Source organism: Zosterops lateralis (genome assembly GCF_965231275.1).
Source record: "Zosterops lateralis genome assembly, chromosome: 8".
Lineage (NCBI taxonomy): Eukaryota > Metazoa > Chordata > Aves > Passeriformes > Zosteropidae > Zosterops > Zosterops lateralis.
In genome coordinates this window covers 7,191,675-7,208,296 of record NC_139768.1, presented here as the reverse complement: position 1 = coordinate 7,208,296, position 16,622 = coordinate 7,191,675, and the positions used below count along the sequence as shown (strand labels likewise).

The 16,622-nt window shown below is 38.0% G+C and overlaps 1 protein-coding gene across 4 annotated transcripts in view; it reads left to right on the top strand.

Moving 5' to 3' along the window:
- KAT6B (lysine acetyltransferase 6B) overlaps positions 1-16,622 on the top strand; it is a 103,527-nt gene that overhangs the window by 62,219 nt on the left and 24,686 nt on the right. For all 4 annotated transcript variants that reach the window (XM_083866722.1, XM_083866720.1, XM_083866721.1 and 1 more), the window contains exons 8-12: positions 880-1,001; positions 1,858-1,973; positions 3,929-4,070; positions 6,992-7,153; positions 12,077-12,170. In XM_083866722.1, the coding sequence (XP_083722848.1) occupies positions 880-1,001; positions 1,858-1,973; positions 3,929-4,070; positions 6,992-7,153; positions 12,077-12,170 (636 nt within the window). The remainder of the gene's footprint in view (positions 1-879; positions 1,002-1,857; positions 1,974-3,928; positions 4,071-6,991; positions 7,154-12,076; positions 12,171-16,622) is intronic.

Here is a 16,622-nt window from a genome sequence, read left to right as displayed (position 1 = left end):
CACATAGGTCTTAGCTATTTCTCTTGTTCTTACTTCACTTTCATACAAAAACAACAAAACTTTGACCTTTTATCTAATGCTGACTAAATCTCCAAAACATTTTTAGTTTTTTTTTTTCCTGACTAATACCACACCACTTTATTTTTTTTTTTTTTTTTGCATCCGTAGTGACACCAGGAGCCCCAAATGCCTTCATAATGTTGCTTATGGCTGTGTAGTAGCGCATGAGTAGCCAGTTGTCATGCTACTTCCTTGTTCTTCCCCTGCCGTTCCTGTGGCAGTAGTGCTGTCATCATGGGTGTGTGCTGTCAGTGCTTATAACAGTGGGCATTTCAATCCATTTCCCTCTGCTCCATTGCTTTTTCATCAACAGTTCCATCGTACTACAGTCTCCACAACACTTGATCTGTACTGCTGTGAACTACCTTTTTATTACTTTTATTTAAGAAAAAGATACATTTAATTTATAATGTTTGAATTCAAACTTAGCTTAGCATTAGTCTTCAAGTTTTAAGGGCTACTTTTTTTTCCTCTTGTGTTTATTTTTACCTTCCAGAGTATACTGGAATTTGTCAGGTGGCATAGTTCTAGCAATAAAGTATGCTCCATTTCATGAGGCTCAAAGCTAATTTAGTAGAACTGGACTATAAAGGCTTATACAGACAGACAAGCAAGTACCAAAAAAAGCTCATGCAGCAGCAAGCTATGAAACAAGAAGGGGGGTGAAGGGTTCACTTCTGTTACTTAATAATCCCAAATTGGTTAATATGGGGAGTTCATAACAGCCATAGTTGCAATCCTGTTTAGTAGTATCACTTTGCCAATGCACATGTAACCTTCATGTCTGTGAATAAACTTTTTGCTGGTTTTAAATAACAGATACTGAAATCAAACTAAGCATCAAACAAGAAAATACGGATGTATTTCTGTTGGGAACCAAGGACACTGTTACACAGGAGGATTTGGAAGTGTTTAAACAGGCCCGAGAACTTTCCCTGGAGGTAAGAATCATGTTGCACAAAGTATAGTTATTACTGTAAATAAAAACTGAGTTAATTTTCCATCTCTTCATCTTCATTTCTAAAATATGCCTTTTAATCTATCATGCTTGCTGTGAATTTTATTTGGGAGACACTGTATATACAGATAGGAGACAAGGCATCATGCTGGAATGGATCAGATTATGCAGTGACTTTTTTACAGTCTTCATTCAGAGCATGTTAACCAACAAACTCAAATTGAGTTTAAAGATTCAGTTTCATTATTAGCTTGTACTTCTGGTTCCTCATGGAAATAATTCCTACTACTTGCTTTCTTTAACTTTCATATGCAGTCCCTAAAAATGTTAGGTGGTAAGGTTTCTAAAAGTTGACATTGAAATTGCTTGGTTTTCCCCACCTTTCTTACTCTTTTATATTTTGCCAGCTCTTTAGAGCCTAGCAGTCACTTTCTGATCAGCTTAAATGCAATATTATAGCTGAAATTAATGTGTAGCATATTCTTGACTCTCTGAGGTAAATTCCAGTTACTCTTGAAGGGTTGTGCTGATACCTTTTCTCTCATTGTTTTGACAAAAGGACAGCTTTGAATTTGCACCAGAATTATAGGGACATCATCACACTAGGTGCTGTGGGAGAACAGAACTTGAGGCTGTTGTGCCTCTTCTTTGTCTGGGCATTTGCTGTTGGTATTTTCTGTTTGCAGACTGTCCTCTGTCAGGGTTTAAAGAGCTTAGGCAACTGATTTGGATGCTTCAGATTTCTTGTGCTTTCAGTGGGTGAAATTGGTTATATAAAGCTCAAGTTTCTTCTGCTTTTCTGTAACTAATACTTTTTTTTTTTTAATTGCACCTGACAGAAAATTGGGTGTAAAAACACTGGTGAAACAAGTGGGCGATACCCTTCGGTGATTGAGTTTGGAAAATATGAGATCCAGACCTGGTACTCTTCACCTTACCCACAGGAATATGCAAGGTAGCAAGTTGTCAAGATTGCCATACGTGGTTGGCATTTTTCTGATGTGCATGTTACAACTTTTTCTTTACCCTTTTGTAACTGTTTATAACTTAAAGCTTTTTAAAAGTAAATATGCTTTTGTAATTATAACTGAGAATAAGGATTTGTCATTCTTTTTAGCTAGTTCTAAATCAAAGATGCAATAAAAAGTCTTTTTCCTAGTCACGTATAAATATTTTTGTGCTTTTGTTTTGTTGGTTTTGTTTTCATTTATTTGTTTGATTTGTCTGGGTTGTTGTTTTTTTTTGTTGTTGTTTGTTTGTTTTCTTACACCATTGCAATGAGGTATGTCCAACTTCTGGCCCTTCAGACAGATTACTCTTGGTTGTGGTTCAGCGTTTGTTAACCTCCTTTTTTTTAATGACCAGGGGAGATGTCATGCTAAATAAATAAAGTCAAAGTGAGCAAGCTGTGGCAACAGCATCTCATTTCTGGCCATCTTTGCAAGGGCCCACCTTGGGGTGGGCTAGTACATGTGCTCAGCAGATCTCTGCTGAGTTTTGTGTTTGCTGAAAATAAATGTTTTCTTAACCCATTGTCTCTATGGCACACTGGAAGATGTTCAGAACTGTATGTGTATCATACACATAGCTCTGCTGCTATGGCATGCAATATGATCTGTTCCAAAATGCTGTTGCATAGTGTTACTCTAAACTGCCTTTTGTTTGTGTGGTGAGAATGAGGGATATGTCATGTATCCATCATATATAAATCAAGGGCTAAAAATGTGTGGGGAGTGTTTCCATTATCCTATTATTACAACTGCTTTTGTAGTGTTAATTTTTTGTTTTAGTTTTGTTTTTTATTCCCTCAATTTATATCATATTGTGAAAGGGTGAGTTACCTATTCCACCAAGTAAATTAATCCCAGATAGAAACATAATGATGGCTAATTATTAATATGAGGCTAGAGTGCGAGGACACTGTAGAAGGCACTGTGGCTCTCAGCTGAGTGCAGTGGGATTACATCATTGAACAAATAGTTCAGACTATTTTTTATGTTGTTGATGAACTTCCTTAGGATACTGGAATAGTGCAAGCTATGTCTGTAATCCCAGGATGTGCTAGTAACCTCAGGGCAGATAAAGATTGTCCTCTGCTCTAAAATTAATTTCTAGGGCAGTCTTCCACTGCTTTGGTAATTTAAAAATGAAGGTAAGTAGCCATAAAAATGACCAAAGGGAGTGGTTTATGATGGTATGTAGAACACAGGGCATGTGGGTTACTTGTCTGTCATCTGAACTGGATCCTCCTCAGAGAAGTGCACTTGTCTGTGTTGCCTGTGCTGTGGAGATGGGTGGAAGGGAGATGTTTTGCCTATATGTGAGCTCTTAGGGTTGGCTTCTGTAGCAAAGTGATAGTTTAGGTGGAGTTAGGGGGTACAATCTTCCTAGAGTTTGCTGTCTTGCCCAAATATTTGGAAGGCAGTTGGAAGAAAAGTCATCTCTGAGCCTTCCCCAGATGCAAAATAAGGAAAATTAAAGGGAAGGAGATCCCCTGTATCCTGCTTTGTGCTTCCTTTATATTTATTAGGAACAAGAAAGATTAAATTTGAAGTATTAATCCAGTGTGCTTACTTTGATGGAGACCACAGCCAAAGGTGGAGTATGGGAAGGGAGAAGTAACTGAGATCTGCCAGAGGCTGGACCACAAACTGACCACAGCACAGTTCTGTTGAATTATGTTCATTGTTATTGATTGATTGAAGCTGATTCTTACTTTCCTTTTCTGATGACTACTGTGTGAATGTTTAATAATTCACTCTAATTTTGTATTTACTTATTGAGTTATGATTTAGTGCAATTTGTGTATGATACTTTATATTTGAATGGAAAGGGTTTTTCATTTCTGGGAACTTTGTCTACAGAATGTAACCAACTTTTTGTATAAAAATTTTCTTAATTTTCCTACAGATTACCAAAGCTTTACCTGTGTGAATTCTGTCTTAAATACATGAAAAGTAAAAACATTTTGTTAAGGCACTCAGAGAAATGTGGCTGGTTTCATCCTCCAGCCAATGAAATCTACAGAAGAAATGACCTTTCAGTATTTGAGGTAGGTATATCAAAAGTATAAGTTTTTGGAAAATAACCAGTTTGTAGATGTTACAGACCAGGTGTAGAACTAGTGAAAACTTAAACATTTTTAAATACTTCCTTGGAGATTCTTCTTATACTGCAAAAACAAATCCATCTTTCCAATTCCATTCTACCTGGCCTTGTTTTGTGATTTGTACTTTACTTGTACTCCATGCCTTAGCCAGGCTCTTTAAGATACTTTACCAGCATGAATCTTGGGGCTTCCTTTGGGTTGGTCTGCCTTTCCCTTCTTAGCAAAAGTACCCCTTGACACCCATTCGTTTCTGGTTGCTTAAGTGTCTGGGGTGTAGGCAGAAGATTAATTGTAGGTGCTCCCAAAGTATGAAAGCAAGTAAAGCAGCTTCCTGTGTGTTCTAAAATCACAAATGTAGCTTCTGAGTGCTTTTGCCTTCATTTTGCATGTTTGTGAAACTTGCCCTGAAATATAAAAAAATCCCACAACCTCAAATTTGTATTTATAATCTATTTTATTATTTTGGGAGATGATTTCTTTTAAATGTGAGGTTTTATGGATATCCTGGACAACAGAATTCTGTGTTTCTAATAGCATACCTGCAGTTATTAAAACCATGCCTTAACTTTTACATTCCAGTTCCTCAAGCATTCTTACAGGTAGTAATAAGAAAAGACTGGTGGGGTTGCTAGGACTTCTTTTCTCAACAGTATTACTGAGATGCATGTGTTGATAATTTCTCTTTAAATGCAGATGTCATAATTTTCTTCAAACTTGTATTTTCAAACTGTGTAAATGATGTCTTTTGTGCTTGGTCATTGATCTTTGTGTTTGGTTCATTTAGTTGTGTTTGTGCTATTAAAAAAATAACTATTTGCATCAAGATTGCTTCCTTCCTGAGTTGAGCAGTTTTTATAAATATTGAAGATCTATCAGCAAGAAACTTAACGTTGTAAATAGACTTACCTCTTTTCCTATCAAGAATCAAATTGCCGTAGTCAGTTCAAAATAACTTGATTTTCTCTGTTAGCAGGTGTTAAGAACTGTGGAGCATACAATAAGCAAGTTGTGCTTTCTCATTTTTTAACTTCTGTTAATACATAAATGAAGAATTCTTAAGAAAATAAAGTAAAATACAGAGAAATAATCAGGGGATGGGGAGATGGGGGATTGCTGCAAATAATACATGGAAAACAAAGTATTGTGAAAGCAATGTCCCAGCTCTTTCTCCACTGTCTTTATTCCTTTTGTCTATTTTGGATGCTTCAATAAGGACTTGTATTAAGCCTTCTGAAATGTAGTTGGTTTGGGTCTTTTTATTTCAAAGGTTAATTGTCAGTTGTCACCGATTGCTGTAGAAACTTAGTCATTATTTGATGTCCTTCATAGATCCTTTCAAGAATTCTGTGCAACCATTTTCTTTTAAGCGGAATATGAAGAGTTTGTGGTTTCCTTCATGCTTTGTGTTTTTGAGAGAAATGGAAATAAGTTTGGCATTTTGTGATTTATGTACCTCTGCCCAGAGCATGACTTTGACAGATTTGAGAGCAGACTTTGACATAACTTACTACTATGCTGTAGCCAAGCAACTTTTGACAGATGCTTCCTTTTGAGCTTGCTGTCCCTCTTTTTTTCCCCCACTTCTCACATTTAAAACGATGAACAAGCTGTGTTTGCCTGAAATTCAAGAAGTTTTTTACATTTCTGTACAAATGTTCTTACTGAAAAAGACAGCTCACATAATTTGCATTTTTCAGGCTTATGGCTTACCCAGTGGTGATTTGTGCTTACTTAATGTTCACATTTAATTTGCACACTTGCTAATAAGTGTGAAAAGTAATAGAGAGCATCTGGACAATGGAGTGTGCTGTAAGAGAGCTTGATGTATTTGATAGGCTCTTGATAGCTGTATGCAAGTTTATCCTGAAGCCTTTAGGAGAAGTAGCTCCATCCATTGAATGTTTTTTTTTTTCTTCAATCCGTTTTATGCAGCTACACTAATGATGTTCCCTTAAAATTTGGATATATTTGGAGTGTATCCAAAAGGATGGATTATGCTTAGATTTGTAACTAGGATTCTTACTCAAAACAAATTAGAATAGAAGATGGCTTATTTTTCTGCACAATTCCTATCATTTGTCTCTATCTGAATAAAATACAGCTATGGCCATTATCAAAAAAATCAGTACAAGCAAACCTTTCTATTAAGATTTTTTAAAAAATGTGTTGCCTTTGACTGAGCCTTTCAGGAAGTACCTAATTGATCTAGGAAAACTGCATTTGTGTCTGGCTTTTTTGTGGCTGTCTGAATCACAGCTTGACTCTTTACACTCATAATATACCTAGACTAATTGTAGTATTTAGCCAGGAAATTTACCTCTCTCACTCAATAGCGTTTTAGCCTGGCATGGAAATTTTGTCTTGTCTAATTTATCCAAAACATTGATGTGATTGATATGTAATTTGCTAGTCATTTATTGGCCTTACACCTTAAGGATTCAATATAGCACACGTCTTTGTTTGGGGTTTTTTTAAAAGTTGTGCTCCACTGCCTTCTAGGAAACCACAATTTAATGCAGTTTTAACTAGTGCATTTTTGTTATCTGCCAGTTGTATTCATTTTCATTCCAGGAATAAAGTGAAAGAGCTAAGTCTGTCTTAAACAATTAAAAGGTGAAGTTACTTTGTTTAATAAAAGCAGACACTCAGGTGTTACTTAAAAGTGCAAAGTAATTAGCACTAACTAGAGATTTTTTATTTAAGAAGAAATTGGGGCATTTCTCTTCTGAACCTTGATGTGTTTGTTTGTTTCTTGTAGCACCATACTGTTCACGTTTCCTTCTAGGCTATGATTGATTCAATAAGTTGTTTTGTCCTAACTTGTTGGTGTCATGGAAATAACTGCATCTGTCTTGCTTTTCTAGGTTGATGGAAATGTGAGCAAAATTTATTGTCAGAATCTTTGTTTGTTAGCTAAGCTCTTTCTGGACCACAAAACCTTGTATTATGATGTTGAACCATTCCTCTTCTATGTCCTTACAAAAAATGATGAGAAAGGCTGCCATTTAGTTGGATATTTCTCTAAGGTAAAAAATTTTAAAGTGGGTTTATTTAATGTTTGTAGTGTCCTGTTCTCCTTAATACTTCTGCCAACAGCAAAGAAAATCAAAAGTTGGGGGGAAAAAAAAAAGCTCGAAAACCTCTCTGTAAATTTTGAATATTATGTGCATTGTCTCAAATACATTGTACTTTCTTGCCTCTGGCTGATGCAAATTCAGAATTCTTTCAGCCACATGGATGGGGTGGGCTTTTTCTTGTTTTGGGATTTTGTTCCTTCGTTTGTTTTGTTTCCAGAATTTGTTGTGGTTTCGGTTGAATATTTAAATCTTTTTCCCTCCCCAACGTTTTTGCATTAGTATGCCAAGCCTAACTTGTAAAAGTTGCAGGTACTTGGAATGTTGATGTGTTTTCATGGCTTGACTGCTGGCAGTTCCAGCTGGCTATTTAGATGTAAATGGGCAGTGATGTTGCTCTCTTGTGTGCAGTCTGATCTAATGCAGTTGTTTGCTGCTCCCATGTAAGAGTGCATTGTCTAACTTCATGGTGCCTGCCTTGTTTAGAGAGGATGTGTCAGTTGTGGCTGATTTTCAAGTAATAGATGGCTGCTATTGACAAAAATAATACTTAAGTGGACTATCTTGACAAAGATGACCAAGAAAAATGAACTATGGTTAGATATGGCTGCAATGGGAAAAGCTTCCATTATTGTCCATAATTTGCCCCTAAGGGATGTGTTGAATAGGTACAGTTACTCAGAGGTTCACTGCTTCCTGATCCTAGTATTGCTACCTCCTTAATGACTCTATATTTTCTTTCTTGAATAAGTGATTTGTGGAAAAATAGTAGTTAGGAGAAGCCCAAAAGTCTTGTCAGAGTACCTGGTTATTATATGGTAATGTCCTGGATGTCTGGCCACATCCTTCTGAGAGGTGGGCCCTGATGGAATTATAGTGAGACATCTAGACACAATTTGCACTGTCTTTAATGTCAGTCAGAACTTCTTGTGACAAACATCTCAGCTTTTATTTAGACAAGTATTTTCTCCGTTTATTTAAGCTGTTACAGCTTAAGGTGAGTATCTTGATTTTTGTTACTTATCATAGAATGATGCCAAGGGTATTTTCCAACATTAAACATTGAGTCCAGCTGTTACTCCAGCACTGCCATGGTTGGTGCTAAACAGTGTTCCCAGGTGCCACATTTACAAGTATTTTGAACATTTCCAGAGATAGTAATTATTCCATGAGCAGCCTTTTCCAATGCTTCATAACCCTCTCAGTGAAGAAAGTTTTCCTAATATCCAATCTGAACCTCCAATGGTGCAACTCGAGGTCATTTCCTCTTGACCTGTCCCTACTTACTGGGGATAAGAGAAGTAGAACATATCCTCAACCTTTTCCTCCTTCTCCAAGTGGGTCACCCTGTCATAGGAGGAGATCAGGTTAATCAGGCAGCACCTGCCTTTTATAAACCCAAGCTGGCTGGACCTGATTCCCTGGTAGTCCTGCATGTGCCATGTGATGGCAGTCAAAATTACCTGCTCTGTGACCTTCCCCTGGCAGAAGAGGTCAAGTTGACAGACCTGTAGTTTCCCAGATCCTCTTTCTGCCACTTTTTAATTGTTCTACAGTTGCTAACCTCCAGTCAACTGGGACCTTTATGGTTAACCAGGACTGCTGGTAAATGGTGGAGAGTGGCTCAGTGAGCTCTTCCAGTAGTTCCCTTGGGCTCCGTGGACTTGGAGATGTTTTAACTGGCATGACAGGTCACTAAGCATTTTCTTGTGGATCACAGGGACTTCATCCTGATCCCTGTTTCTGTCTTCCAGCTCTGAGGGCTGGGTACCCTGAGTACAGCTGGTCTTGCTGTTAAAGACTGTGGCAAAGAAGGTGTCAAGTACCTCAGCCTGTCCTCATTGTTTTGGTTTAAGCCCAGCTGGAAATTAAGTCCCCTGCAGCCACTCCCCTCTCCCCACTCCCTCTGGTGATAGAGAGGCAAAATGCAGAGGTTATGGGTTGGGATAACAATTTATTGGAAATAGCAATGAGATATAAGAAAATTAACAGTAACAGCAACAATACTAGGAACAACGAAGAGGGTATGTAAGAGGGTGATTAAAAGATAAGAGGGTGTATAAAAGAGGGTGATTACATGCAAAATGCACACTGCATCAGAGATGACCTTCTGCTCTCCCCACATTTTTTCCCCCCCAAGCCTGAGGCAGTGAAAAAAAAATGGTGGACAACCCTTCAGTCAGGATCAGCAGCACTGCACTCCTTGGCACCCACTCCTCTGGAAAAGGACAAAAATGTCTGTGGACCCTCCACACACTCTTTTACTTCCACCTGAAACCATGGAAACTTCTTGGAAGTGGTGAATTCCTTACTTCCACCCCCAGTGATTATGTAGATGGTATAGAATAACAGTTTTTTCTTGTCTTGTATGTCAGTAGCCAGTTTTCATTCTAGATGTGCTTTGGTCCTTCTAATACTCTCCCTGCAAAAACTCATGACACCCTTGAAGTCCTTCTGTTGCCTGCCTCTTCTTCCAAAGGTGATAGAGTCATTTTCCCTAAGCTTGAGACGAAGCTCTCTGTTCAACCAGTCAGGTTGTCTCTGCATGCTCATCTGGAAACACATGGGGACGGCCTGCTCCTGTATCTTTTAAAATTTCCTTATTTAAGTACATCTAGCCTTTGTGGACTCCTTTGCCTTGCAGAACTGCATCCTAAGGGACTTGTCAACCGGCATCCTAAACAGGCCAAAGTCTGGCCTGTGGGAGTCCCAGGTAGCAGTTCTGCTGACCCCTTCTCATTATTTCTTCCAGATACAGAAGCTATCTTTTCATGATCACAGGGTCCAAGATGACCTCCAGTCATCACATCAGCCCACAGTCTTCTGTTCACAAACAGCAGGTTCAGCTGTATACCTTCCCTTCTTGGCTCACTCACCAGCTGTATCAGGAAGTTTTATTCCACACACTCCAGGAACCTCCTAGTTTGCTTCCTCTCTATGTTGTATTTCCAGCAGACATCTGGTAAATTAAAGTCCCCCTCAAGAACAAGGGCTAGTGATCATGAGACTAACCCCAGCTGCTTATAGAATAATTCATCTGCCTCTTCATCGTGGTTGAGTGGTCTATAACAGACTCCCACCAGGATATCTGCCCTGTCGCCCTCCCTTCTGATTCTTGCTCAGAAACACTCAACTCTTCCATCACTGTGATTAAGCTTGAGAATCCTTAACCATACAAGGCTACCCCAGTGCCTCTTCTTCCTCACCTGTCCCTCCTGAAGGGTTTATAGCCATCCATTTCAGCACTCCAGTTGTGTGAGTGATCCCACCATGGCTCTGTGATGGCAACTATGTCATAGTTTTCTTGCTACACAGTGGCTTCCATTTACTGCTGTTTGTTGACCATGCTTTGTGCATTGGTAGGTGCACTTGAGTTGGGCGATTCAGTCCTGTTGTCTTTTTGGGGGAAGCAGCTCTAATTCCTGTGTGACCATTCTCAGGCACTGCCATGGTTTCTAACACATGAATAACCCCCATATCCTTGCTGCCACATGGATCTCCATGATCCATGGCAGAATGAAGGATGTCATTAGCACACTGTCCCTCAAACAGTGGATACATTTTCTTCCACTCCACCCCTGTTGCTGTTGGCCAGTCTGTGTTGATCACAACGTGATCTGATGATCACAAATATTAGCACCACCAGAACTTACAGGAAAATCTTAATCTCAAATCATTGCATGTCATATGTCTATGTCTTCCCACCCTCCTTTCTTTTTTTTTTTTTTTTTTTTTTTTTTTTTTTTTTTTTTTTAAAGTGTGTGTGTGCTCTTGCTGGCAGAAATGCTCTGCGTTTTCTTACCTGGTTATAAACATTTTGCCAGGATGTGGGCTTCTTATTAGCAGTAGTCTTGAGACTTTGGGAAGCATGTACAGAGAAAATATTTAACTACATTTTAGAAGCTAATGAAATAGAAACTAACGTGAAATATGACTTGGGTATCTGATGGAGTATTTGGGAATGAATGTACTGGCATGTGATCCTGTCACTGGTCTAGTGCTGTCTTGTGTGGAGGCTGAAATGATAGCTGGTGCCTTAAACTATATATGTGATTATCACAGCTCCTTGTCACTTATACTGACCTGGATATTTCTGGTTGCTTTGGTCTCCCTCAAAACTGCATATTGCTGATTTTTGGAGTGTAATCTTTTATACGAAACAAAGGTCTTCTTACTAATAAACTGGAAAGAACCTATAAACTTCTATAGTTGTAACAGCTTCCTAATCTTAGCTTCTGTTGTCTTAAACAGCCAGTGTAGTATTTGTCCCCATTGCCTGTATATGACTTCATTCTGTCTGAAAGCTTTTGTTTCTGAGGATTCTGCCTTGATTATCTCTGGTGATAAACATCTAGGTTGGAAAAACTGAATATGCTTCAAGTATAACTTCCTAGTTCTGCATGTATGGGGTTCCTCCCCTGCGCCCTGACCACATATTCAGAGAGAAGGGAAAAAAAAAAAGGTGAAAACCCGCAGCCACTTAGTGTAGCAATTACAGAAAATACAATTTCACCATGTGTATGGATTTTTGTATTCCACTTTCATATCCTTGAGAGAATGGTCAGTGAAGCATGAAAATATTTCCCTCTTCTTACTGTCTTTCTCCTTTACCACATATAAACTTTATTATGCTGTTCAGACAATGTATTTAATTTTTAAGATGCCAAGTGGTTAACTAATTAAAGAATATTCTGAAGGTTATGTTTGGTACTTCTTACTTAAAATTAGGCATTAACATGGAATTATTTGACTTTGGTACTGAACCCATGCATCTGTTCACCTTATTGGGATATTTTACAAGGACAGTAGCAGGTGCAGGCAATTGCCCACTTCAGCAGTGCTTTGACATACTTGATCTGTTTCTCCTTCCCACAGGAAAAGCTTTGCCAGCAGAAGTACAATGTCTCCTGCATAATGATCATGCCCCAATACCAAAGGCAAGGATTTGGAAGGTTTCTCATTGATTTCAGTAAGTGAAGTGTTTTATTTACACTTGTGAACCAAGGAGCTGATGGCTGTTATATGAAAGTGTAACATATGAAACTTTATTTAACTCATTTCGTTGTTTTTATCAATAGATAATGGGATTTCTGTTTATATTTACATAGGATGGAAAAGCTCCCTGAAGTGAAAAACTTAGTGCTGCTCTGTTATTGTACTCGAGGAAATTGAGAATGGATCTCTCGGCAGTAATATTAGCTCACAAAGCTATTACCCTGAATGAATTGTCTAAATTACTTTCCATTTTGCTTTGCTCATTAGTATAAGAAGAGGCAATTATTTGTGATTATAGCTAAGAAGGTGTTAGTCTGAGCCATTCTTTCCATTCTAATCTTTCTAGCTTGTATCTTCTTTTAGCTAAAAAAAAGCTTTAATTGAAGAATTGCCCCATGGAAGAGAAGTATTTTGATTTTTCTGTTCATCACTTTCCTAGTGAAAATTGTTACCAGAAGGGGTGTAGGTGTTAGTGACTGAACATGTATTTGCTGCTTTATTTTGCTGAGCTGTCCGACCTGTTAAAAACAGCTATCTGACCTGTTAGAAAGCTTCAGGCACACTTGTTTAAATATAGATTTGTTATTCCCCAAATCTTTAATGTACAGTGGAACTCCAAACAAAATTATCTAAGTAAACTTCTTAGTTGAGTGTCTTCATTACTACCAAATCCATCTTTCTACTGTAATTTAGAGGGAGGATGATAAGGAATTAGTGTATATTGCATGTGGTTGCTTTTCACTATTATGTTTTATAAAGCACTATAGGATTACATGAAGGTAGAGATAGTTCAGATAATAGGATTCCTGCCCTGAAGGTGTGTGCAAGAACATTAAAATGCAAATAATAACACATTGCAGTATAACAGCAGGACAAAAACAATCATTTGTAACTGTAGAGTTTTCAAGTTCTGTGTCTTGCAGTGTTGTACCCAGCATGACTGTGCTACAGTGTATAAAGATACTTAGTATGTCCCATCACTGCATGGCTTTATAAACAGCCTTCACTATACCCCTGTGAGTTAGGTAAAAATGGTTCTGGACCACTTAATCCACCACTGAAATGTAGCTGTCACTGGAGTGGAACACAGCAGCTGTTCCACTGTGCGCCTTCTGCAACCTTTTAGCAAAGGCTGTGAGAAGTACCACATATTTCTGGATCTGTGGAGAGAACTTTAAGCTTACTTAGGTAGAAATTAGCCCTGTTTTATGATTTGAATCCTTTTATTTTTGCAAAAGGAGATGAGGAACTCTTAAGTGGGCACTGGTAAGTGCTTCCAGCCTTTTCCTTTGTTTGTTACTCTGTGCTCTCTCTCTCTCTCAAAAAAAAAAAAAAGAAAAAAAGCACTCTCAACAAATGTTATTCTGGTTGAGTTTGCAGTGGTTATAAATACAAAACTGATGGCACAGCCATGAAACCCATGGACTCCATAGAAGGTCTGGGTATGAGTATGCTGTGTCTCTCTGGAGTGTGACATGTATGCTGTGACACTCTTGGATAAGTGCTCCGCTACTGTGCCTTGTGCTGCTCAGTCTGGGAAAATCAGTGGTGTGTTCTGGCCTCCTTGTCCTTCTGGAAAAATCTGGAAGTATGTGGGGTGGTTTGAATAATTAGGTTTTATGTGATAAAACCTGTTTGGTGCTATTCTTAGGCCTTCCCTCTTTGCAGACAGGTTCAGATCACAGGTGTGGGCTGCAGCTGTACAAACCAGGCACAGGCCAGGGACACCTTTGGCTTCCACTGTGGCTACCAGACTGCCCACTTCATGAGCACACAGGCAGTCCTTCAGTACTCTTCCACAGTGCTTTCCATTTGTTTTCTGGACAGAAGCTCCCTTAACTAACTGAGAATCAGACAGTTTCATTTGCCAACAGAGTAAAGAACCAAGAGATGACTGAGAAAGTCTGGCTCTGTACTGTGAGTGAGGTGCAAACTACCCAAAAGGTAGTGAGGGAACTGCTTGTGGCTGTTTTTCCCCTAGATATAGAAAGGAAGGGAAAACTTTCAAGGCTAGTTTTCTTACATTATATTTGTATCTTTTTTCAGGGGGGAAGCTGAATGCCATGAAATGAGGCATAGCTTCATCTGAATTAGTGACCCCAAAATCTGTCTTCGTACAGGAAAACCCTTCAAAATTAATTATTTACTCTTTTTCTTGGAATTTGATGTGTTTCTGCCTTGTGACTAACTCCCATCTTCTTTGTGCTTTACTCTTTCTGTTCGTTTGTGGTCTCCTGAGCATAAATTGCTCTGAGAAGATACTATATAAACCCCCCAGTTATTATTCTAAACTTGAACAGACCATGTTTATCATAGTTTTAAGCATTCTTTGCTAGTGACATTATCTAGACTGTCATGTTCTCATAAAGTCATAGCAAGATAAATTTTATGCTCTGGATGTTAAGTCTTCATTTGTTACGTGGGTAATGCTTGTAAACTGCTCTGTTTTGAAATCTGTGAAGCAATCACTGGTACTTGTCTTTTTTTATAACAGTAACCAGAACAGTGTTTAGACTATAATAATAAAAACGTAACTGAGCAAGTAATTTTCAGAAAATGATAGTTACAAACCACAGAAGGGAAGATTTTAAGAACTGTGTGCAAGCAGTTGACTGCTCACATTATTTTGTATATATCTAGACACTTGATAGGCTGGAAAGAACGCAGCCTTTAAGCCACTATGCAACTTCTGCTTTGTCAGCAGTCTGCTGAAAATGTAGTTTGTGGTAAAAATTTGCTTTTTTTTTTTCTTTTTGGTAAGTGAAATGTGTTTATTTGTTCAGATTATGATGCATTCTTTTGTCTTGAACTAATTTAATCTTCACAGATGAGTCTTATATGGTCATGCTGTAACTAGCTGAGGGAAAATAAATTCTTTCATTTTGCTAAAGGGAAAATAGGTATTTATCTTCTGACCACTGATTCTTGTTGGGTTTTTTTTTTCAACTTAACATTTTCCTAACTACATTTAAGCTTACCTGTATTTCATATCCAAACTGGTAATAGCAGTATTTCTTACCCTGTAGACAACAATATAAAGGTCTATTGGTCTGTCTCTTCAGGAATCTATAATCTCATCTATGGGAAAGAAGAGTTTTTAAAAGAGGAAATTGACCCTTGTGAGAAGCAGGGGTGCTGTAAAATGCCTGAGTTTGCTACTCAGCCTTCAGCAAGAATTTAATTTCTAGTTTTCTGTATGTCATACATCATTTAAATAGAAATGTTGTTGTTAAAATCAAAAAATATGCTCTTTTGTGTGTTTTTAAAGCCTGGTAAGAATTTTTTTTCCATTAATTGTGGGGAAGTTAGAGATTTTGACTGTGATAGAAACTTGTTGTTTAGAAATTGAAAAAAGCTTAGTTATAAATATTTTATAAAATGGTTAAACTATTGATTTGTAAAAGACTTGATATTGCTTCATTTTTGCTTAATTCACTCTAAGACAGTGTTTAACCTGTTTTATTTTCTTGAAGTATGTCATACTGAAGACAGAATGAAGGTTCACATGAAGTCTGCACTTTGTTTACACTAAGTATACTTTATTAAGTACTATTTTGTAACAGCTGGTTGATTTTTCACATAGGGATAGGTAACCTGATTTTCACTTGGAGTGTAGCTAACATAAAAAGCATTTCCTGAAAATTAATAGGGGTCTTAATTTTCTTGTTACATTTATACCTTCCTGGCTTTTACAGGACTGAAAGCTCCTGCCAAACTTTTTGGATTTGGGCTGTTTGTTTTGTTTTCATTTCCTTGTTATTCTTATATTCTGTGGGATTTACTGGATTGTCATTACAGAGTTTTATCTGAGGGAGAATAATTGACTTTTGCATCCATCTTTTTTGTATTTGCTGTAAATAAAGTTTTTGGGCAAGTAGGTTCCAGCTGAAGTTGATCCAGAAATCAACCAGCAATCAGGCTTTATTGTGCAAGAGCCCACTGTGGGTTTGTTTCATTTCAAGTCCTTTTGCGGTGATCCATCCCCAGCTCTCCTCCCTGTCCCAAGGATTGCACATGCCTGGTTTGGGTGAGCCTTGGTCAGTCTGTCAGTCCAGCCTGGATTGCTGCTGTGGTATGGACAGTGCAAGCACTGAAGCTACAGTGCTGTAGTTTCTTTTATAAACTTTAGCAGCTTCTCTCTACAAGACATTTTTCTTTACTTTCCTGATTCGAGCTCTTGCAAAGCCTGGAATCATCATATGCTTTCTATTTCTACTGATTAGACTGCAGTGCCAGAACATATTAGTTTGTTTCTTTATTTGGCATATCTAACGCAGAGTTCATTAGTACTAGAATGAAATACAGCAGTATTTCATATTTATTTTCTGTAAGTTTAAAGTCGCCTTTTGATTCATACTTCTTCACAAAGCTCATCTTGTCACAGTCTCACATTTCTCTGTACGGATTGCAGATTCCATGCTGGAGG